The sequence below is a fragment of the Crocodylus porosus genome, unplaced genomic scaffold (genome assembly GCF_001723895.1).
Source record: "Crocodylus porosus isolate Cpor-Errol unplaced genomic scaffold, CroPor_comp1, whole genome shotgun sequence".
Taxonomy (NCBI): Eukaryota; Metazoa; Chordata; order Crocodylia; family Crocodylidae; genus Crocodylus; species Crocodylus porosus.
In genome coordinates this window covers 26502120-26525735 of record NW_017728915.1, presented here as the reverse complement: position 1 = coordinate 26525735, position 23616 = coordinate 26502120, and the positions used below count along the sequence as shown (strand labels likewise).

The following is a 23616-nucleotide window of genomic DNA, read 5'->3' as shown; positions in this document are numbered from 1 at the left end:
GACAGGATTTCTAGGGGAACTTCTCGCTCCCCCCCTCCCGCCGCAGGCAGCAGCCTGCTCCCCACGAGCTGCCGGGGGGTGCAGCCGGTGCTTGAGGCATGTTTCCGTGCCTGAAAGTAGGGCTGTGAGGGCCGACTTTTGAGGACCCGCCGGGGCTCCAGGTAAATGCGATTTACATCTTGGAAACTCCTGTGCCAGCGCGAGCCGGCAGTCGCATGCAGTCCGGCGGGTCGTCTTTTGTAGCCACAGAACGATTAGAGCTTCAGGGAAACTTTTTGGGTTTTTTGGGGGGGAAGGGGTGATGTTACTGAGGCCACATTGTACATGGATTTGAGTCGCTTATAAAATGCCTGTGCTTTTAATAGTGAGATTCAGTCTTTAAAAGTGCAACTTCGCCACTATTAAGCATTAACTACGTTAGGGAGGTATAGATTTAAAAATTCCATAAATAAATACATTTGTTGACCCTCGGACAGGCATCGCTGCTTCATTTGTGCTGGATGAAGGTAGCAAATTAGGGAGCCGTTGTTCTGTTTTACAATGGGAAGTGCTAATTCAGTGATTGACGAATGACTTAACAACAATTATTAGCACATTTATATAACTCCTTGTTCAAACATGGCTTTTGAAATCTTTGTGGCATCCAAGTCAGCTGTACTGTTACTAACTAAGATGGAGTTATTCCCAAAAACATACAGCAGCAACTCATTTATTTTATGTGCCCATTCAAACTACATCTGTAAATGGATTCACAATCTGAACAGACAGTCCTGGCACTAGAGAGTGTGGGTGCACTTTAACACCACTGTGTGTCATCAGATGACATCTGGCTCCAAAACAAAACAAACTGCTATTAAGGACCTTTTCTTTTCATTTTTTTTCTCTCCTTAGTTCTTTTCTTCCATCTTCCCCTCATCTCTGGAAGCTCCATCCATATTGGAATAGGCAGCAATTATTCCAATCTCTGTAAGTAGTCCTTTTTTTTTAAAACTGCTTTAATGGCATGCCTTGCAGTTATGTACAGCTGTAGCTATATTATATTTAAAGCCCTCTACCAGATAAGACATCAATCCAGTAAAAAGCAAGTAGCTTTCTAAGAAAATAATTATATTAACAGGACTATCCTCATTTATTTAGGGCCAAATCCTGCAATCTTTAAAGCGGCTGAGCTGCTCTTTGAATGGGGCCTGTAAAATGTGGTGCCAAGTACAGTACTTTTCTAATTTATGTTTAATAGATTTGCTAGTTTCTTACTTTTAACACTGTTACCTACAACTTTTGCACTTCCCTAACAACTGATATGTAAACTGGATACATTCACATCAAGATGTCCACTTACCCAGAAATTCCCTACCATTTTCAATAATTGCTGTAAGAGCAGAAGTGGTTCAAAATGGCTTTCGGTGACCAAAACAAATTAGAATACAGGATCTAATTTGATCCATCACTGCTTTAATGTGTTTTCTTTTTGATGGTTTCTTTTGTAGTAGTTAAATGAATGATTTTTTTTTTTAAATGGGCAATATAAACTTAAAAGCCCTAAATCTCTCCTGGATGTTAGGCATCTTAACGTCGGTGGAAATCCACGTGGATGCCAGAGTTCATGCTAACAAGTTCTGATCAGGAGCCTCATAGGTGAAAAAAGAGGAGGAGAAAACCACCACGAAGGAAGGCTGAATTGCTAGGTTGCTTCTGGAAACTGAGGATATGAGCAGACAACGTAACTTAAGGCAACGATTACTGAAATAATGGAAATAAAACAAACTCCTCCATGCTGAAACTTTAAAGGCTGGATCCTAGTCGTGGTAGAAATGACTGTCTAGGTCTGCTAGACACACAAGTCTGAAGTCTGAGACACGTTGGACCAACTGTCCTGTCACTTACTAGGGACAGATACAAATCATTTCCAAAGTTAATGAAGCCACTCCCCATTCAGGCTTAGCAACTAGGAGTGTGCAAAACGGGTCCTATTCGATTTGGATTCAGATGTGGCCCGAATCAGGGTCAGTGATTCAATCCGTTGATTTGGATCACCGTCCCCGATTCGATTCAGCCAAATCCAAATCTAACTATTTGATGCTGATTCGGCGAATCAGCAATTTGGACACAGGCACAACTTTAAAAGTTTTTTCTACATACTTTGAGGTACGAGGCACAGCTCATGATCACTGTGGTGCTGGAGCTCATGGAGCATCCCATAGGAGCACAGGCAGGGTGCTTGGTAGGGAACTCGGACACGGACCGGAAGTATTTCCAGTCCACCTCCAGGTATGCCGGGGAGCACACAGGCGGGCCCCCCCCAGCCCAGCAATCTGCCGCAGGGGGGCCCCAGGTGCCCCCTCAGGCCCAGGAGGCACCAGTCACCCCCCCAGCATGCTCCCTGGTGAACCCCAAAGTGCTCCTGGTCCACTTCCAGGTCTGCTGGTGAGCACACTGGGGAGTCCCCCATGCTCCTGTGGGATGCTCCATGCACTCCAGCACTGCAGCAGTCACACACCACCTAGTACCTCGAGGTATGTAGGAAAAAACATTTAAAGCTGTGTCTATGTCCAAACCGTTGAATCTGACTGAATTGATTTGGAGAGATTAAAGGGTCCTCTGATTTGATTTGGAGATTTGGGCACTGAATCGGGCCAAATCTCTGCCGAATCGAATCAGGAACCAAAGGTTTGCACATCCCTATCAATCATGATCTCCCTCTTCCCCTCCCCCCTGCCGCAGGTAATTAATATCTGGGTCAAAGTCAGAAACTTGAACTGTGGCTTGTTTGGGGCTCCTGCTAGGGGAAAGAGCCCCTATATAATGCTGGTACTCACTGTAGTATGAATTAAAATTTCAAATAACAGCTCTTCCATGCAGAAGAGAGAGGAAAGAGCCTTGGCTCTAATCCCTAATATGCCAACCAGTGCAGCCTTACTGATACACCAGGGGAAGGCTTTTCTATCAAGTACAGGGCTGGTGCTGATTACAGCCAGAGCACTGGGAAGACTAGGAAGCAGATGACAACTCTCTTGCCATTCGCCGTCATTCCTACTCTGCTTCTGAGAACTAGAAAATGGCAGGAGAGCCGTCATCCGCTTCCCAGTCACACTGCTTGTGGGAAAGAAGTTAAGTGACACAAAGTCAAGTTAAAATTCAGGATTGTGGCAGCATGAAATGTTTGTCTCAACTCCCATGTTAATAGCAATAGGAAATTGGTATTGATGGAAATTTAGTATTGAAACTAAATAGAAGAATAGGTTTTCAGCTACACAGAGTTGCTCTTCAGAGTGTTCATGGACAAATTTGCTGGCAAAACCATTTTGATTTTTCAGTGGAAAGGTAAACTGATTTCTGGAAAATGTTTATTAAAATGACTTTACAGTGACTTCAAAATCATTGTTAGTTTTAGTTGAGTCTCCAGTCACAAACTTTAGTACTTACTGGAAATGCTTTGGTGAACATGGGCCAAAATTGTTTGTGTATCTAGCAAAGAAAGCAACTTGTCCCTTTTAAGCAAAATGCAGGGCAGAGTTGCATCTTATAGACTATTTCAGAGATGCATAAATTTATGGTTATGGTTCATAGGTTGAAACTTCTCTGAATGAGTTAGCCTGTAAGGTGCGACTTGGCATTCTGCCTGATTCAGATTAATGTGGCTGACTACCTTTCTCCGTCTATTCCAAGCTAGCTTTCCTCCCTTTCAGTCTTGTACCTCTGTCCAACAAGCTTTAGGATCATCTCCTACAAAAAAATATAATTTAAGTGCTTTTATTGACATAATTTTTGGAGTCAATTTAATTAGGTTGTCCATACAAATCAGGTTTGTGCCAGAGAGCGTAAGTCAGGTAAGCAGTCATTTGTCTGGGCAAGTCAGGATAAATAAGTGTATACAGTAGGCAAGCTGTGGGGAGGGCCTGTTTAAAACTCATGCTTTTATTCATTGTTAGTACTGCCTCCTCATGAGCTTAGCAGGTTTTTAAAATTTGCCCTCACTTAAAAGATTTAGCTCACAAAAAACATAAAGGGACACAAATATTCAGGAATACAATGGCTTTCTCCCTGCATTAGAGTAGAGGCAAAGGGCAGGGCCATAAAAAGATAGCAGCTGAAAAAATTCTGCAGAAAATCCCACCTCTAATCCTACACATCCTTCACTAGGTGCTTAGGAGACTGACCCTGCAATGCTCTACTCAAATCTCACATGCACGCAGCAGCAGCTGGCTCCCTGCTGGGTTGTCATTGACTACAGAGCTGCCAGCTGTGACTCCAAAGAGGGTAGGGGTTGAGCAGGCATTAACTCATGAACAACCAAATTCTTATCCCGTTCAACCTGAACTATTCGCTGTTGGTGGTAAACCCTGCTATTCCTGCTCAGTAGGCTCCAAACATAGCAAAATCAGTGCAGTTCCCAGGAAACGCAGACTTAGTACACCTGATGCTCATGGACTGCAGTCACTAAGATCAGTGAAGCACAGATCCAAAGGAAGTGTGGGGATATGGTCAAGTGAACTCTGTAGAATCCACGGGTTGTTCTCCACCACATCCTGCCGGCCTGACTCGGCTCTCCTACTACTTAGTAGCCAAAAGAAAAAGTATAAACCCCTCTCACCCTAGCCAGGTAGTCATGTGCACTGGGACAAGGATTTTGCCCCTGCAGCAGCATTTTCCCCCTGCATGTGCAGCACTGCCACTGACAATGCCCAGATGATTAAGAGGATGGAGCTAGACAGTTCTCAGTGGTGACACATAGCAGAACAAGGAGCAATGGGCTCAAGTTGCAGCAAGGGAAGTTTAGGTTAGATATTAGGGAAAACTCTCTCATTAGGAGGATGGTGAAGCACTGGAACAGGTTACCCAGAGTGGTGGTGGACTCTCCATCTGTGGATGTTTTTAAGGCCTAGCTTGACAAAGCCCTGTCTGGAATGATCTAGTTGGGGATGGTCCTGATTTGAGCAGCGGGTTGGACTAGAAGACCTCCTGAGGTCCCTTCCAAACCCTAACTTCCTATGATTCCATGATTAAGCCACCAATGCATTTCCTTTTGAGCTGTGCTTCACTGTGCTACCCAGGCCAACTTTTCCCACCTTCACCTATCCAACATTTGTTCTTGCAGCAAGAAGATGAAAGGAGTCCTAGGTAACTGTTGTATGGCAGGCAGGGCAGGGGAAGTAGGCCACCTGAAGAGGTTCCCCATATCCTGGTCCATTTTTCATCCAGTGGAGCCATTCAAGTTCCACTGCAGTGAGACCACTCAGTGCCCATGGAGGTTAGGCAAGAATACAGCTATTAAGTGTGCAACAGTAACTTAGTCCATAGCAGGTTGTGTGACTACTTCCAGAGCTCCTTAATTGAAATCTGTTTTTACACAGATAATTTGTAGAGAGATTAAAAGGAATCTCTCACCTTTCCTCCACACTGGCTAACCCCAAGTTCTCATCCACACTATACAAAAGGAGGAAACACATTTGGTTTAATGGCACAAGTGGTGATGATGTACGTAAGTCAGGGCTATTCTCAAGCCTCCAAAACTAAACTCCAGTAATTCCTTTATCTTCTCCCCTAATAAATTCTTCCCTATTCAGCACCAACGTACAGCCATTTCATTTTACAATGACTTCAGCTCATCCTACTGATTCACATCAAGTATAATTTCTTCACTTTGAATGCACATGAGACTATAGTCTGTACTAGGAAGGTATCAATTTCTCACTAAGGCTGACTACTTTCTCATCCCATTTATTAGAACTTCAGCTGACTCATCTCCAAATCATTCATTTCTACTCTAACTGTTGACTTGGTGGTTTAATTTCAACAGTTTTCCCCTCCTGAGATTTTTTTTTTTTCCGATGCTGCAGAGAATGAGATCAGAATTTGTTTTGCCTAACTAAAGGTACAAGGCCCAACTCTCTTTTCACTGAAGTAATTGGGACATTTTTCCTGGTCTGTCTTTGATGGGGGCAGGATCTGATCCAGACAATGGGGAATGAGATGGAGCAGAGTGTGGTACATTTTCCTCCAGTTGCACAGCGACTGATAATCCAAAGGTCCAAACAACAACAGTTTTTGCAACCCATCAGTGCCTAAGGGCCAGATTTTCAAAGGTATTTGGGCACATAGGCTGCTTACTAACTTAAAAAAAAAACCCCAAAAAACAGCTGTTTACTTTAAATTTGGCACACTCCCACGCTGAGTCCAGCACATACCCAAAAGAGGCATTGTGTTAGTTCACCCGGCTAGCCCAGTGTCTGTATAGATTAAGTACCTTCATGTGGGTTTTTTGGAGGTACTATCTAATAGCTGATTGAATCAGTTTTAGATAAAAGTACCAAAAAGCCTCGGTGAAGCACCCAATCTATACAGATGCTGCAGAGCTGGGTTGAATTAATGCACTGCTTCTTCCAGTAAAATGTGTTTTTTGTTTTGTTTTGTTTTTAACACCTGTAAGCAGCTATAATCAGGAAGATAAGTGCTAAGTAAGATTTCCAAAAGCAACTTAATGGGTCAGACACTTCTCAAGAACAGTTCGGTTTCTCATGGGACTTGGAGCACATTTAAAACACCTAACTGTACTGTTATATACCTACCGTATTTACTGGAATAGAAGATGACTCTGATTATAAGATGACTCCCCAATAATTAGATTCCATCTATGGAAAATTTATAAATTTCTTGTAATTTTCCAGGTAGAGAATCTACTTATTGGAAGTTGGCCTTGAATTTGTCTCCCTCTCACTGCTATAGCAGGGAAAATAAATCTGGGGGGTCAGGTAGCCCTTTGCTTTTTGCTTTCCTCCAGCTTTTTCCTCCCTCCTTACTGTCAGACCCTGTTCTCCCAAAGCATGTGCTAGTGAGGAGTAAATTTGAAAACAATAACCGTGAAAGTAAACGTGGCTATAGAAATTTGCACATAGTATCCATACACTTAATTGTTTCTAGAATCAATGCATGTTATCTTTTTTTTTAAATTACTGCAAGTTTTAGCACAGGTATTCCATAAACACACTTTTGAACAGCACTTTGGCACCTACTTATATTAGTTTAAAGCCAAAGGTTTGTGGTTTATCACATAGCTTATTGAGCTGGGCCCTGCCAGAGTCAACAGCAGGTCAAGCCATAGTGACCTTGCAGCTCAGCACTGCTCAGTAAGTGTGTATTCCAGATACCCGCCACAAAGGACTCATGTTCTGAGCAGTCCCCACTCATGACTGGAACTGGGTATTTTTATTACAAGTATTGGGGTGCTCCAAAAGTTTATATGCAGATGAGGTGCAAGGAGGGTGGGGTGACACTAATCAGATGCACCAGACTGAAAGAGAGGGTGACAAAGAGATTCTGGGTGAATTGTATGAATTATTGTGGTTCATGATGCCTTGAAAAAGAGTCAGTAGTGAGGGGGACTGCCCTTAACGGGCACTACTATATGTCTTATTCAGATGGGCTACACTGACCTTTCTCGCAGTAGGTCTCCATTACAATTTTTGGCACCAGGAGAGGGCGTTGGAACTCATTCTAGTCTCTCCGAGCGCCGTGCCGGCTTTTTAGTGCAATACCTCCAGGCCCAGTGCTCATTCCCTTCTGAGGAAGCAACTCCCCCCCCTCCCTTTTTTTTTTTTTTTTTTTTAAGGACCACACCAAAGAAATCTTCCCGTTAGCATGTTTGCTTAATGTGGGCCATGTGTTTTATAGTCAGGCTCAGTGGGGGCTTTTAATCAACTTCATAGTTGGTTTCCATTGCTGAGCACATGCTGCTTTTGGCAGCAGCTTAACATAGATAATGTATTTAGTGACAGATCCTTGTTTGCAATTATAAGACGAGGGGGGCTTTTTTCCCATGCCAATTGTGGGGGGAACTTCATCTTATATTCAAGTAAATACATTTAAACTGGCCGACAGCTTTATAGGTGGTATATACAGATGATTCTCTTGACCTTAAAGGTGTTTATGCAGGTTGTAAATTTAGCTCTAAGACTTTACCCATAGCCTAGTAACTAGTGTATAGCTCCACAAGATCTCCACAAGCACTTTTTAAAGTAATAGAGTTATGTGAGGCACGTGTAGTCTTCAGGGATCTGTGCTGAACTGAGCGACTGCTCAAGCCACTACAGTGCCTGCCTAAGCACTTTTGTTTAAGCATGTATCTTGGCCATATGATGTGTTTTCTGGGCCAAGTGCCTTTTTATAATTTTAAAAGTCTCTTATCTTTTAATTACTGTTATTAGTTGTACACATGCTAATCCTTTTCCTTCTATCACAAAAACCCATGATTTTTGCTTTAGGCAAATGTTTTCCTTCTTCCTTTTAAAAAAGATACAGTACATATAAAGAAATAGTCAAATATGTGCGATTTTATCATTCCCTGATTCTCAGTTACCACTTCTTTATAGGCAGCTTTTCCTTGTATTTCCTCTTTGGCTTAGAGGAAATAATTCCCATTTCAAGTATCTTGTTTCAAGAGTAGAGTCTTGCCCAAGGTCACACAAGAAGTGAGCAAAGAAATGAACCTAATTTTCCCATCCAGTGCCCATGCTTCCTCTTAATAATATGATCCTTTATATACAGTATTAGTTACTGTCTTGTATTAGCTTTGGTGTTGAAGGGATGGACTACAATTCAGTTATTTTTGGGCTACACTATACTGGCAAGAGCAATGGCAGAGATGTATATACAGTTGTGCAACTCAGAGAGCATGCTCCTGTCCAACTCCCTTCTTTGGGACATGGTACCCTAACTGATCCAGGCTTACAGACCAGGGCGGGACGCTAAAGCCGTCCAAGTCATCTATTCATGCTTCTTCCAAAACTCCATCCTAATGAGCACCCTGGTTTATATTTTAATTCTTTGGAGACAGTTAAAGCAATATAAACTTTGCAAAGGAACTTCTAAGACATGCATACACTGTTTCCCTTATATAGCTCAGGAGACTACAAATCTAAGCAAATCACCAGATCACTCTTGTCTCCTATCCCACAGAGCTAGAGTCATGCCAAGGTTCTGCAAGGCTTTGGTTTTGTATCTGTATCCTGGCAAAGAAGGCCTTACTTCTCCAGCTCTGCCTTTCTGTTTCTGGTAATGAAATGGCTCTTTCCACACAGCACGAATACAGTTTTGGTCATGAGCCTCATGAAAACCCAAATTCTCATTGTGTTGCATTCATGTGCGCAGCATGAAAAGGGACAGAAGAGTCAAACAGAAAATAAGCCACTTCAGCTTTGCTCCAGCATTTTGGCAGGACCATAGGATTCAGCAGTCTTTGATGGAGACCATCAAAGCAGGGTATCATCCATTACTGAGAGGTTCAAGAAACCCTGACCTTCCACACATTCCACTCATTAACCCACTATGATTTTAATTCCAGCCACTGCTGCCTTTATGGCATTTCCTAGGGATGTTCTTTTCACAATGTTTTTGTCCCTACTCTTGTGATCATCACTGTATCATCCAGTCTATTCCAGTCATCCCGCCTGAGGGTCCTAAGCAATGTTCTATCATTTTTTTGGCTATTCCTAGCCCACATTTCAATCAAGAGTGCCTGTGTTTTAGGAGCAAGATTGTTTTCATCTTTGATAGGCTTAACAAAGTGCTCCAGCCACAGAGGAATCTGCACGGAAATGCAGATTCCATGCATTTACCATGTTTCAGAGTTATCTTCAGCATGTGGGAGGCAGAAGAATTAGATAAGGACAAGGCCAGGAGGATTTTCCTCCACATATGAACACTACTCTAGCAACTCCAGTTATACATTTTTGCCTTTGTAGGCAGGGGCAGTGTGGTGTTCAACACTACTGTAATGGTATCCTCTGGTGACAAGAGATTCCTGTTGCTGAATTTTTGCAGGAGGTTGGGGGAGGATGTATAGAGACTAAGTGTCTGAAATGGAGCATGGGATGCCAGAAACTCAGTAAGATGGACAGAAACACACAGGGCTTCTAGTAGGAGAGAGAGGCCTGAGGAAACAAAAGTTATGCTGCAAAAGAAGACATGAGAATCAATGTCACAGGAGACTCAGAAAAAGCAAATCCAGATGGCAGCACCAAATGATCTAGGAAGTATGATCTGAGCTAGCAATTTCCAACCAGGGTGCTGCCAAATCCTTTGAAGGGTACCATGAGATTTGAGGAGATGAGCAGATAGGCAGAAGCTCATACTTGTCTCTGCCTGACTTATCCCCTACGCCCGCTGCCCAGTCCCTCTGCAAGGAGGTAAGCACTATGTTATATAAATAAGCTTTTGAAATTGGGTGCCACTTACATCACAGAAGTTATGGAAGAGTACCTTGAGTCCAAAAAGGTTGAGAACCACTGATCTGAGCAGACAGGAGAGATAGGAAAATATTGGTGGGAATGCAGCAAAGGTAAACAACAGTGAGAAAGTCAGAGATGCACAGAGGAGACATGGGAACTACCAGTCCCTGCTTGTGAACATCATTCTGTCCCATGTTTAGCAATGACTATCACAGGCAAGGACTCAGGGCATGACTGCACAATGCCCACCTTCAGGCTGGGCACCACTCAGCAAATCTATTTTTCAAAGGGTTAGCTATCAAAATTGCAGTTCAGTGAGATACAGAAGCTCCTGTGGACACATTACCAATAAAGTTCCTACTCCAAGGCTTGGATGGCAATTCTTTGCTTATTTGTTTCACTGATAACTTTTCCTCTGCTCTTTTCTGTTGGTAATATTTTCTTTCCATTGTTTTTATTCCCTTTGGGCTTTTTACACTTGCCATCTGTCTTCTTTTTTAATTATATTTTTAGCATGAAAGTATGTAAATGAACATAATGGGGAAGAAGATAGGGATGTGTGCGCTGAAGATTGACAGGCCCTAGAACTCAACTTTCCTTTGTTTCCCTCACTGGGGCTTGGCACCATCCATGCTGATCCTTTTACTCTGTTTTCTCAATGAATACATTTCCACTGCTGGTGTGAATCCTGTCACCTCCAACAACACACCCCACCAGGCTCACATGCCATATGTAGGAAATGCTGTAAGACACAGTTGCCAAGTATCTCTCCTATTTGTATTTCCCCACAATTTTCAATGTGGCTGAGATTGGTTTTGTGCCCCCTGCCAGGAAAGGAAAGAGAGGAGCCAGATGAACCCTCTGGGATGCTGATCCCAAACTTTAGAACTTGCCAAATTCATGCTGAAAGTGTTGTAAGGTCAGAAACACTAGGAGAACGCTTTGTGTGTGGGTTACTGGTGGCCCTAGAAATGTGTGGAAATGGGAAATTACACAACAGAAAGTTAATCAAACTTTATACAACCTGCCACAGGCAGACTAATTAGTATGGGGGTGGGTTAGTTGCTACTGCCACAGATATGGCTGCACTGATTCCATGTTATAACGTGACCTGTCCAAAGCAGTGCAGCGTGCATAAGGATACCACTCCAGAGCAGTCTGTTTGCCTGAGGGTCTATGAAACCTAGAATGACAGTTCCTTTAAAAGAACTGAGCTCCTCGCACAGACTCAACCCAAGATCTTTGCGCAGAGAGGAGGGTTAGAGACCAGACCATTAGAAAAGGAGCCAGGGATTTGCTAACATTGATTCTATGGATCAAGGATCATGCTTGTGTATCCCAGGGCATCAACGCAGCCCATGACCTTCTCCACATCCTGGTCTGGGTACCTCCTTCTGCAGGCAGCAGATTCATGCTGTGACTATGCTGGCATTTATTTCCCACCTGGCAAGTGGAAGCTAAATCCTGAGGCCAACTGGACAACAGAAGCCATGGATAACAAGTTAATACTATTGGCCTGTCAGACATGCTATCGTGTCTGGTGCCACAGCGGTACCTGGCCACCAGTTAAAGTAATCATCAATCCCATAGATTGGTCTAGAAAGTTATCCAAAGTAACATCTGTGCTTTGTCTGGGATGCAGTTCCAACAGGAGACGTGTCGCACTGAAATGGAGAACTGAGTCCTTTCTGCATAGTTCTCATTCAGGATGACTCCTCCCTGCTATTTTATCCTTTTCCATCATTTCAAAATGTACATTAGACTATGCTAACAATCCAGCTCCTTTATACAAATTGCGTGTTTGTGAAATCAAATGTTCCCTAGGAAAGGAAACCATGGTATTCAATAATAAGATTGACACAGCGGTTACAACGTATTCATTCTATTGTGTGCTAGAGCACAAGCCCCATGGTACATTACTTAACATCATACCCTGATCAGAAGCTTTCCCAATATCTGCAAACAGCAGAACATCAGCATCGCTTTGTATTCCTGTAATGTATCACAATCCTTCTTTTATTTATAGTTTAAGAACTTATAGCACAATTTAATAGAAACTGAGAAATTACAAAAGAAAAAATCCATTTTAAAAGCTCCCCCCACACACTTTTTTTGAGGGAGTAGGAGACAATGCATAATTGAAATGTCAGAACGGAGACACTATGCTGTTAAGAGGTGATCCAACTCCCACTGACCTCCCTGAAAGAAATACAAAAACTAAATCTAAACTTTTCCTATATTTAACAATCTTTGGATCAGGTGTTCTAGTTCATCTTTGTAGACAAAGGCAGCCAGTCATTAAGCTCAGACTAATCTGGGACTTTACTTGTTGCTTTATTCCTCTACTTTAAGCCAGAGTTTCTGTTCATTTCTTTGGATTTCATTTGGCATACAACTGAAATGCTACAGTGGTAAATTAGACCCTACAACAAGAACTTCCCCAAAATGCAGGACCCAAGTCTGTTGGGCCTAATGTTTTGCTACTGTCACATATTTGGAAAAAGAATTTAGGAAATCTGCTTTGGCTTTCCAAGTATATGGAGTACTTCCAAGGCACAAGTATTGTTAAATCATCCCTATGTCACCAGAGGATTCTCCTATAGATGCTAAGAGTAGCTTCGAAGCCAGAATCCAGCTCAAGACTGGGGTTGGGATTTTAAACCCAATACTGAGTATAGAGGCACTGGTGGATTATGCAAAACTGAGATTCTGCTATTGAGTAATTGGTACATTTTCAGATTTAGCTGGTTGATACCAGAAGTTTGTGCCCAATTAAATCATATAAATAAGTCAATTTGATTACTAGGGTAAAGAACAGTTTAGGAAAATAAACAAATGTGTATGTCTGCCATGAAACAGATATGACATGTAGTGCAGGTGTTAAAAAAACCAAACAAAAAACTGCGCTCTAGCGGAAGTAGCAGCATGTTACTTTGACCCGACTCCGCAGCATCTGTATAGATCAGGTGTTTCAGTGGGGCTTTTAGCTAAAACTGATTCAATTAGCTATTAGATAAAAGGGCCAAAAAAGGCTCACTAAGGCACCTGATCCCTACAGACATCAGGCGAGCCAGCTCCAACTAAGGTGCTGCCTCTTCTGGACACACATATGAGGAGCAAGCAGAGGTGGGGTAGAAATGAAGCCCCTAAGCCATGGTAGCAGCATTAACTCCCAAAAGTTCCTGGTGTGCTTGGTGCTGAGAAAAAGAAATGTCAGCTTGGAAGACCACTAATTTCTGACAAAACATTAGATCACATACAAAATTGGATTGATCTTTGTATTGGATCACATTCACTGGCTACTCAATAAGCAAGCCAAAGTCATTTGTTCCTTGCTGAAACAAATACATCACTTGTTGAAACCAAAGCAGAATCAATGTTGAATTTCTCTTATACATTTTACAGACGCCTCATGATTCTGTACAAGGCAGATAAAACCATGCTGCCAGTCCATGTAAACTGGGATAGCTCTGCTGGCTTCATTACACCGATCTATACCAGTGGAGGAACAAGTTTAAATTTCAGTCATTTTGTTTGGTAGAACATAGGTACTTTTGTCTTGTTGCACACAGTAACAAATACTGCAAAAATCTAAACTGCTTCAAAATCTGCTGCTCCAGGATTAAAAATATCAACAAGAATTTGATCCATCAGTTTTCTGAGTGATCTCTATCACACGCCTGAGTAGTGTCACTGGTGGGGCCATCCTTCCAGCTCTCCAGAGTAGTACTTACTTGTAAGAGAATTTTTCATTAATGCTTTTCTGTTTCTGGTCTCTAGGTATCAAAAATAAAATGCAGTTGGGAATAAGACTCCATTTTCACCGCATATTGAAATGTGGTGTTTTCATGCTCGTGCTTAAGTGTAGGTAGACACATGGTCCTCGTTCTGCATTCGCACAAATATTGGCTACTAAGATTCTGCAACACATTAATCAAAACAAGTGGATGTTCTGTAAATAGTTCTAAGCTGATTCCTTGTCGGGGGAAGGGCAGTAAAAGGGGAGCGAGGCACTTTATTTGGGTGTCCCCAGAGCACAAAGCTCTCACATGCGTCAGGCAACATGCATAACATTTTACAGCATAGACCATTCCTATTTTCTGTCACTATGCAATGCTTTCCCTACTTAAACTAAAAGCATTTAAACAGATTTGAAGAGGCTGGAAGAGCCCAATAAAATAATGTACTCTGCCTTCCTGCATAGAACAGGCCGTAGACTTTCACTTCAGGATTCCTGTATTTGGTTCAGCATGCAGAAGGAGAATCATTTTTCAAAACAAGGTTAATAAATTGCTGGGCTCCATGAGGGTATGCAGTTGAAAGTACTTCTCCAGGCATAGCTCCAGCTCCAGCAAACCAAGGAACGAAATTAGTAAATTATATAAATGTACTCCAGGTATCAGAGGCAGAAGATACAAGAGATCTATAAGGTATAGGAAGGATAATGGATCCATTATAGTGGGTGATGCAAAAGATAATCAAACAAGACATGTCTGTTACTTTTATAAAATCATAGAAAATTAGGGCTGGCAGGGACCTCAGGAAGTCATCTAGTCCAGCCCTCTGCTCAAAGCAAAACCATCCTCACCTAGATCATTTCACCCAGGGCTTTGTAAGGCCTTGAGCCAGGTCTTAAAAACCCCCAAAGATAGAGATCACACCACCTCTCTAGATATCCCGTTCCAGTGCGTCACCAGCCTCCTAGTGAGAGAGTTTTTCCTAATACCCACCCTAAACTTCCCTTGCTGCAACTTGATACCGTTGCTCCTTTTTCTGTCATCTGCCACCACTGAGAGGAGTCCAGCTCCATCATAGGTGACTGGTCTTGCATCACAGGGGGCACACCAGTCAGCAACGGGGGGGGTGGCCACACGGCTTCTGGAAGTCCCAAGGCCACTTGCAGAAGTGGTGCAGCTGCTTTTGCTAGTGGCCCCGCTTCCTGGCTGGCACCCACAGGGGAGACACCAGCACTCCCACCTGCCCCCCGCCTGTTGCCTACACAGGGAGCGTGGCCTGACAGGGGGTGCACCAGTGCTCTCAGGGGGTGCATGTGCACTCCTGTGCACCACCTACGCGTTGCCACTAAGCTCCATCCTCTCTGGAACCATCCTTCAAGGTTGCTATCAAATCCCCCATCAGTCTTCTCTTCTGTAAATTAGTGGCATAATTTAAACTATATGTGTACTTACAACTATGGAATGGCATTAGGTCTCTGTGTCTTTAGGAAATATATTAAATTACACGCACCAGGCAAAATAAATTTGATTACTCATCCCATCAGCTCTAAGTTCAAGTTATTAGCATTATAACACCTGTAATAATTTCAAACAGCACATTTTACCCCTCTTTCAGACCCAACTCTGCCATTGCCTGCTGGATGACCTTGGAGAAATCCTTACAGTCTCATGCCTCAGTTTAAAATAAGGATAAGGATGATTACCCACCTTGGTAAAGCACTTTGAAATCTAAGTACAAAAAGTGCTATGTAAAAACTGGGTGTTCTCTATTAAATTCTTCCCAACTTACTCCAGGTTAACACAGAATTAAATTAGTTCCTTGCCCACATTTCATCCTTCGGCTTCTTCAGTCTTTACTTGCAATAAGTATTTTGCAGCAATGGAAACCCTTCAGGGTAGATATCCTATAACTCTTTTTTCCAGTAAGACACAGGGTGTGTGCAGATGTTCATTTCCACCAAAAGAAATTTCTTCCAGTAGAAAAATAGTTCAGGAGCTGACAATACAGTTGCTCTTCCAGCCCCATACCATACTCTGGGCCACCCTTGCCCTTAGGGGAGCCCATTAATTGACAACCTGTCCTCTCCCCTGTCTGGGAAGGGGAGAAGCACACTCCTCTGCTGTAGCAAGGCTCCAGAAGCCTTGCAGCAAGAGCTTTCCAGCCTGCCTTGCTCTGTGCAGCTCTGGGCAGTGCAGGGGCATTTCTCTGCATCCTGAGCCTTGCAGCTACAGCAACCTGCCTCATCCCACACAGCTCTGGGTCAGCTGGAGGGAAGCTAAAGAGGCCAGGACTGGCTGGGGAAAGCCTTCACACACACACAGTTCCCAGCTCCTCCAGCTTCCTATTGCTCCCCTCCCACACCACTCCTCTGAGCAGCAGGGGGTGGCAGTTTAAAAGCCTGAGACCAGGAGCGAGATGTGTGGAGGCTTTCCCCAGTAACTTAAAAGTCAGTGGCTGAGACTGGGGCTTGGGGAAAACTTCCCCAACCTGACTGCTTCTTGCCATCCCTCCACCCAGGTGAGTGGTGAGGTAATGATTTAAAAGCCAGCAACTGGGGCTTGGGGACCCCACTTCCAGCCACCAGCTTTTAAATCATCACCTCTCTGTTCAGTTGGGTGGTAGAGTGGCAAGAAGGAGCTGGCAGGAGCCAGGTTGGGGAGATCATGGAGCCCCTGTCCCAGCTATCTTTTAAATCACCATTCCACTGCTCATCTTGGCAGCAAGGGGAAATGGGCATGAACCAGCAAAGCCCCCTGCCTCATCCTGAAAACTGGGACTGCCCAGTTTGGGCAAGAGACAGGGAGTCAGGTTTGCCTGCCTGCTGTCTTCCAGATTTGATCAGCTTCTACTGCTTTCCGTTCCAAAGCACAATTCTCCACTGTTACATATAGCTCACAGAGTTCTCCTATGCTGATAATGCAACACAGCACACCAACAAGTGGCCTTCACAACCTAACAGCTGCTAAAAGAAGAAAGAAATTTAAAGTGATTTATGAGTGAGGAAAGAGATGAGTGTTTTAGGTGACATCTGAAATAAAGCAAAGACAAGGAAGAGAAAAGCTAGCAGTTCTGGGTGGCAGAAACTGCAGAGAATAGCAGTAAGATCATGCAGCATGACAGAGGAGAACTGCTAGGGACGAGAGAGAGAAGGTGGGGTGGAACGGAGCGGACTGGAAAAAGTCCACAGACATGTTAAAACTAGAGGCTGAAATAAATGGACTTAAGCAGTGGGGAATGCTTGGCTACTTCCTCCAATATATTTTTCAAGAGTAATTTCATTGCTATCATTTTCCCTGCACCTGCTCAGATGTCTTGCAGGAGTCTGCTTCTCCAAATTTAGACTGATAAGAAGTCAGTGAAATTGATCCCACTTCCTCAAGGGGCAAAGCTGGCCCTTCATATTAATGTTAATAACATTGCTTCCCTATTAAATATTTTAACTGCTGTTAAAATAAGTAAATCTTTAGATTGCTGGGAATTCTGTTCTCTTACAGGGCGTGTTCTTATCCCTCAAGTTCATGTTTTAAGTAGCTGCCACAAGTGCCCTAGCTATTCAGGGAACATTATCCAAAACATGCAAAAAGAACAAAACTAAATTATCTGATTATTACCCTTTAGATTGCAGAGCTGCCAAGTTACAAGTGTATGGTCTAAGACATATAGTAACAGTGTGCTGTCAATGCTGGTGATATTTATAAATGCATTTGGGGGTTCTGACATTTTCCACTGGAGCAGCTGTGTGGAGAATTGGAAATCATGAACAATTACTCCTAACTGCATGGTTTTCCCGCTATGAGAGCTGACACAAAGGCTCCGAGTTAAAAATATTGGAGAGCAAACAAAAACCTGAATTAATCAGAATGCCTCTTTTCAGCTGGATGCTGATTTCCACATTGGTCTCCTGCTCTCTTGCTTCTAAGAGCTGGTATTTTCAGTTTGAGGTCTGATTTTTATTTTCATTAATTTGGAAGGTTAAGGCTGGTTTGATAAAGTGACTTAAGTGCAGCTTTAGGACCTGGGAAGAATATAACATTGACCCCTGGTTTTTTATGCTTATGGGTCTAAATGAGCATCTTTCAGAAATTTCAGAAGGGCCAGATTGTTTTTGTAAAGAAGTTATTGACAACCCGTGCGTATTTATTTTCCTGAATACTTTCCAAACCATTCCCCATTTCTGTGATTGTACTTCACAAGTACTGAATCAAGAATCTGGACAGATTTCAAAGCTAAAAGACCGCTCTTTTCAACTTGTTCACTACTGGCATGGTATGAGATATCACCTGTGCTCTACCTGGCATGGTTTCTTCCACAACTTGACAACTAATATACCAAAGAGAACAACCAGGGATAAATAGCCGGATGCTTTTATAGTCTGATGTGGGTACAAAATCTGACTGTTGGTATGAAAACCAGCTGCTTCCCGAACATGAGAACCAGTAGCTGCTCCCATGCTTGTTTGTGAATATCCCATAAAATGACTGGGTGAGGTGGCCAGTCAGCTGAATTGATGTTGTGCGCTCTCTTACAATTCCCAACCTCTGGGAAGGGATGAATGACCATTTTCTGGTACAGTAAGCACAGACCTAAACATTTGAGCCCTAAATTCATTCTTCTCAGGATTCAAAATGGCTTGGTTTCAAGGTTCAGAATGATAAAGCCTTAACCTGTGTCTCTCTAAGGACAGAGAATAGAGAACTATTCCTTCTTACTTTGCTGGTGGAGTGGGGTCTAACACAGCCACCAGTTATAGGGCAAGAGAAAATGTCCCTTCATCTGTAATGAATGGAGTGGGGAGGGGGGAGCTTGATATTCAACTTCTGTTCCTCAAGGATCTGGAGTAGTCATGGGCAGGCAGGGCTATGGAGTAGTGACGGGAACATGCTTCATTCCTCAAGTAGGAAGAAAGTCTCAGGCTGTTCAGATATAAAAGAGCAACCGATTGCATTCAACAGAAGCCCTTGTGCTGGTCCAAAAGTCTCTGTGAGCCCAAACATGAGCATTGCTCTCCAATAGTCAGCCCAACTCAAGTTGTTCTGATATTCAGGTCACAGCCAAAAACAAGCCACCACCACCTCCTCCTCTGCAAGTACTTGCCGTAGGATTTGGTTCCACACTATGAATGGTATTTTGCAAACTGGAAAAGGATCACTAGAAGTTCCCATCCATAGCTACCTCAACCTTTCATGATTATGCCGCCTGTTAGGCCACTCTATTCCCTTTTCTGCTATCCTTTTTGTGCACAAGCTGACTGGGCCAAACACTAAGTAGATTTATTTTTAAAGCACGTAAGTGACATAAGAATCAAAGACTCTGGAAAATTATGTCCTTTGTGATTTGTTTAATAGCTTGTACCCATGCTTCATTTGTCTGTAACATTATATAAATGATTAATAAAAATGTACCAAGCATTTGTTTGGGTCTTAGGCCCCGTTTTGATATCTGACAAAGAGGAAACAGTTTTTTGCTCTCCCAAGACTTTTAAAGATGGTTAAAAGGAAAATTGGCTTTCCAGAGAGCTGTAGCATTGTTACTCAGGTGGGAAATGTGCGCTGCCAAAGCCATCCGTTGCTTCTCTTCTTTTCAGATGAACAGAGCATTCTGCCTTGTAAAAAAGAAGAGCTCCAGTGTGGTAACGGACTCTGCCTCCTGAACTGGCTGCGCTGTCACTACAAGAAAGATTGTGGAAGAGATTACATGTCCATCAAACTAACATGCTCAAGTGAGTTACCTTTCAATTTCCTCCTAAATCCAAGGGTGGGAAATGGCTTAGGAGCATAAATCTGTGTTCCTATTGAATCATTCTCCAGTATTTAACCTCTCATTAGATTTGTTTCGGTTTGAGGCTGTACAGATATGACTGTTTGAATTTATATTTATTTGTCTAAATTTCATTTATGCTGAAGTGAAAGAGTGGTCAAATATAAACAGTAGTAGAAATAAGAGACTTAGCTTTGCTAAGAATGTATTTAGCTAATGTTTTGTGAAGGATGGTGAAATTCCAGTTTAAGATAAAAGGAAGTATAAGCCAAAAGCTGGGAATGTCTAAGTAGCCATTCATTAAGTATTAGCATGATTAAGTATTAGCAGCTATGTGAAATAAATAAAGAAGTAGCTGTAGGCCAGGTACTTGGCATTTGGAAATGTTAACACAAATAAATAAATAAATCTTCAATCTGCTAAAACACTATTGAAGAAGGAAAAATAGGGAATGACTGTACAAGCTGGGACATCCAACATATTCAAAGGAACTGTATGGTGCAAGCTGTAAACAATATGCCTAAAAACTAATGTTGTCCTAGTCAGGTGCTTTATGGCATTGCTGATTCTAGTCAATAAATTCAGATACAATATCAAGTATAGATGAAGAATAAAAGTGTGCAACACAGTCCATGATAACCATTTATTAGCAATTTTAACTGCCTGAAAAGTGCCTGCTCCTTGGTTTTTGTTCTTGCTAAACTGCTGATTGCAAACTTCAGGAGCTCTTCAGTTAAATATTTGTATTTTGTTGACAGCATCTTGCCCAAAGGAGAGTTGGATGTCAGAACCCCACCCCACCCAACAAATCGCTAATAGAACTGAGCATGCTCAATTATTCATTACATGCCAGCAGTGTCTATGACCATCATTTTTTCCGGCTAACACTCTCATGTACACGTCACCCAAAGACTGCATACACACATTCAGATATCGTCCAAGACAACTCTCCCAGGTTTGTTTTCCTGAGAGAAACATTGACGTGTACAGAAGTTCAGACAGAGAAGCAAAGAGCCTCAGTATGGATGCTGGGCAGCCAGGGGTTGTTAGGACAGGGGCAGGCTGGATGTGGCCCACAGCTGCCCACCCTCCTGCACAGGAGGGCCCTGGCCAGCATGCACAGCTTACAGGCAGGGCCACTGCAGCCGCCTCCAGGGGAAGTGCTCAGCTTCCCCAGCCTCCAGAAGCTCCTCCTTGTGCCCCTGCTGCACCACTCACTCCACGCAGCAAATAGGGAAGCAGCAGTGGGCAGAGGAAAGCTACAGCAGAGTGGGAGTATAGAGCATGGCACTGGGGCTGTTGGGACCCCAGGGCCTGCACCCATTGGGGCAGCAGGAGTGTGGAGCCTGGGTCGGCCCAGTTCCATTGCATGCAACTCCCCACAGCTCACATGCACTGCAGCTCCCAGGATTCACACCACTGGGGGGAAGCCTCACGCAGTGGAGCTGCCTTCCCCATTTCCTTGCTGCCATGTGCAGCTCCCAGGACTCTGCCAAAAGTGGCGGGGAGCCCTGCTCCCTGCTTCCCAGTGAAGTCTTGGGAGCTGCATGTGGCAGTAGGGAGCAGGGCTAGGCCACCATCTCCATTGTGTGGAGCTTTTCCCGTGTCATGTGAGTCCTGGGAGCTGTACGTGAGGTGTGGGGAGCCCACGTGATACATGCTGGCTGGCCCTTGCCACCACATGAAGCTCCCAGAAGTGGCTGGAGCTGGACTCTGCCAGACGGCTGCACCTGCACAGGCCATGAACACCCCGAGGGCCCACTGCCTCCTGCTACCGTGTGTGGCAGGGGCTGTGCACCATTTGTTGGGGGGGAAGGCATAAGGGGCTCCTCACAGCCCCCAGTCTCCCTTGCACCCCACAAACCTACACATAACCTACACCCCCTGCACCCACACATAACCTACACCCCCCCACAGACACCCCAGACCCCATCATACACACACAGCCTCCCCCAAACACAGCCCATACACTGCTCCATACTCACACACCCCCCACACACAAGAGTAAGACTTTATTTTTGAGCTATTACATAATCAGGTCTATATACACTACTCAGATGTACACAAATCAGAACTAAAAAAATGTAATAAAATTAAAACATGATGTTTGACTTTTAATATATGATGGGGGGGGTTCCAGTTCCAAGTGGCAACCCCCCTCCCCCCAAAAGCAGTATTTCTGGGGGCAAGGGGAGAGACTTTCAGTACACACGTCAGGGGATAGGGGAGGAACTTTCTGTCCCAAGAGGAACCCGTCAAGGAGCAGGGCTACTTTTGCAGCCTGTGACAGCTCACCAGAACTGGGAGATAAGGCTTTTCCAGTGCCGGTCCTGCAACAATAGAGCTGGTGCTGGAGATAAGGATCTCTCAGTGCCAGCCCTGTGACTGCAGAGCTCAGGCTGGGAGATAAAGATGTCCCAGCACCTGCTGCACTGTCACAGAGCTGGCGCTGGGAGATAAGGATGTCCCAGCCCCTGCTCCCTCGTCATGATCTAGGAGTGGTGGGGAGGCTTGGAGCTCCCTGCTACCAGGGCAGGAAGACATAGTCCCTGCCTGGGCTCCAGTGGCAGACCCCCACCCTCCTCCAGCAACAGGCAGCTTCCAGGGGTAGGGAGCAATCTCCCGTGCCGGCTGGCTGGGACCATATTTGCTCTGGGTCATGCATCTACATGACCGCTAGTGCACAGTTAGTAATCACAAGTAAATTTGCTACTTGCATTTGCAGGTAACAGATTTAATCACACGTAGCCAGTTTTACTGCACAGTAAGCATGTGCACATGTAGACGCACATGCTTTCTGCACAGTAAACTACAGTAAAGCATCTCATTTAGATGCATCCAGTTAAGTACAACCAAATTAGCTCTATTTGCTGTCAGCCAGGTGATCAGGCTGGCTGACAAAGAATAGTTGTAAGAGCACACAGAACCAAGTCTTCCGTTGTTCTGCATCTGTGTACCCATGGATAGGGAGTTAGTCCAATCATTAGCTAATACACAGTTAGCTACTTAGGTCATGCATGAGTCATGTGTTTACTAGCCTATCAGAATACTATTCATGTGCCAAACCTGTTTTTCTAATTAGGCAATATCTGGTACCTAAATTATCTTTATACCCTTAATCTTAATGCACCATAATTTTGGCTTGTTTATTACAATTCCTGGGGCAGGGGCTGGACTCAGTGATCTTCCGAGGTCCCTTCCAGCCCTAGTGTCTATGAAATCTATAATGCTCTTATCCTGTCTGAAACTGGGAAACTAGACATGTGGCTTGTAAGGACTGTAAACTCCCTCATTCTTACCAGGCATATATCAGGCCTCCCTAGTTACATCTAGCAGCTTCCCGCTACAGTGCATATGCAGCTCAATCTCACACACCATCTCTTGAGGAGTTTCCTGATTTAACATTTTCAGGTCTATCCAATCAGGCCTACAGAATGGCCATAAAACAGCACAGGCCTTATCACAGACCCACTGAGCACAGAAAGGCTATGTGTTTGTCGCTGAGCATTTAATAAAGACATTACCACCATATTCTGCAAATCTGGATTTGCATGGTTCTCACCCACAAGCCTAATTAAGCCAAAGCTAGAGCTGGTCAGGAATTTGTCAATAGAAATTTTTCATTGAAAAATGCCATTTAAAAAGTATTCATAAAAGTACATCGTTCTGGGGAAGCTTTATAGGACTGACTGACCCACCCCAAACAGCCTAGTGGTCAAGGGACGGCTCCCTGGACTATGGACATCCAGTGCTGAGGTCCTGCTCTGCTTAGTTCAGACTTGCAAGACTTGTGCCTGGATCTCCCACATCTGCGGTGAATGACCTGAGCACCTACCAATCCACTTCTCAGGTGCTACGTGGATTTTAAAAATAGGATTCATTTAATTTAAAATTGAAT

General features: G+C 43.7%; 1 protein-coding gene across 1 annotated transcript in view; it reads left to right on the top strand.

Annotated features, from left to right (window-relative positions):
• Positions 1–23616, top strand: part of LOC109310351 (protein BEAN1-like) — a 116272-nt gene that overhangs the window by 2942 nt on the left and 89714 nt on the right. Inside the window, exons 2-3 of the mRNA XM_019535434.1 lie at positions 859–966; positions 19546–19680. Coding sequence (XP_019390979.1) covers positions 859–966; positions 19546–19680 — 243 coding nt within the window. The remainder of the gene's footprint in view (positions 1–858; positions 967–19545; positions 19681–23616) is intronic.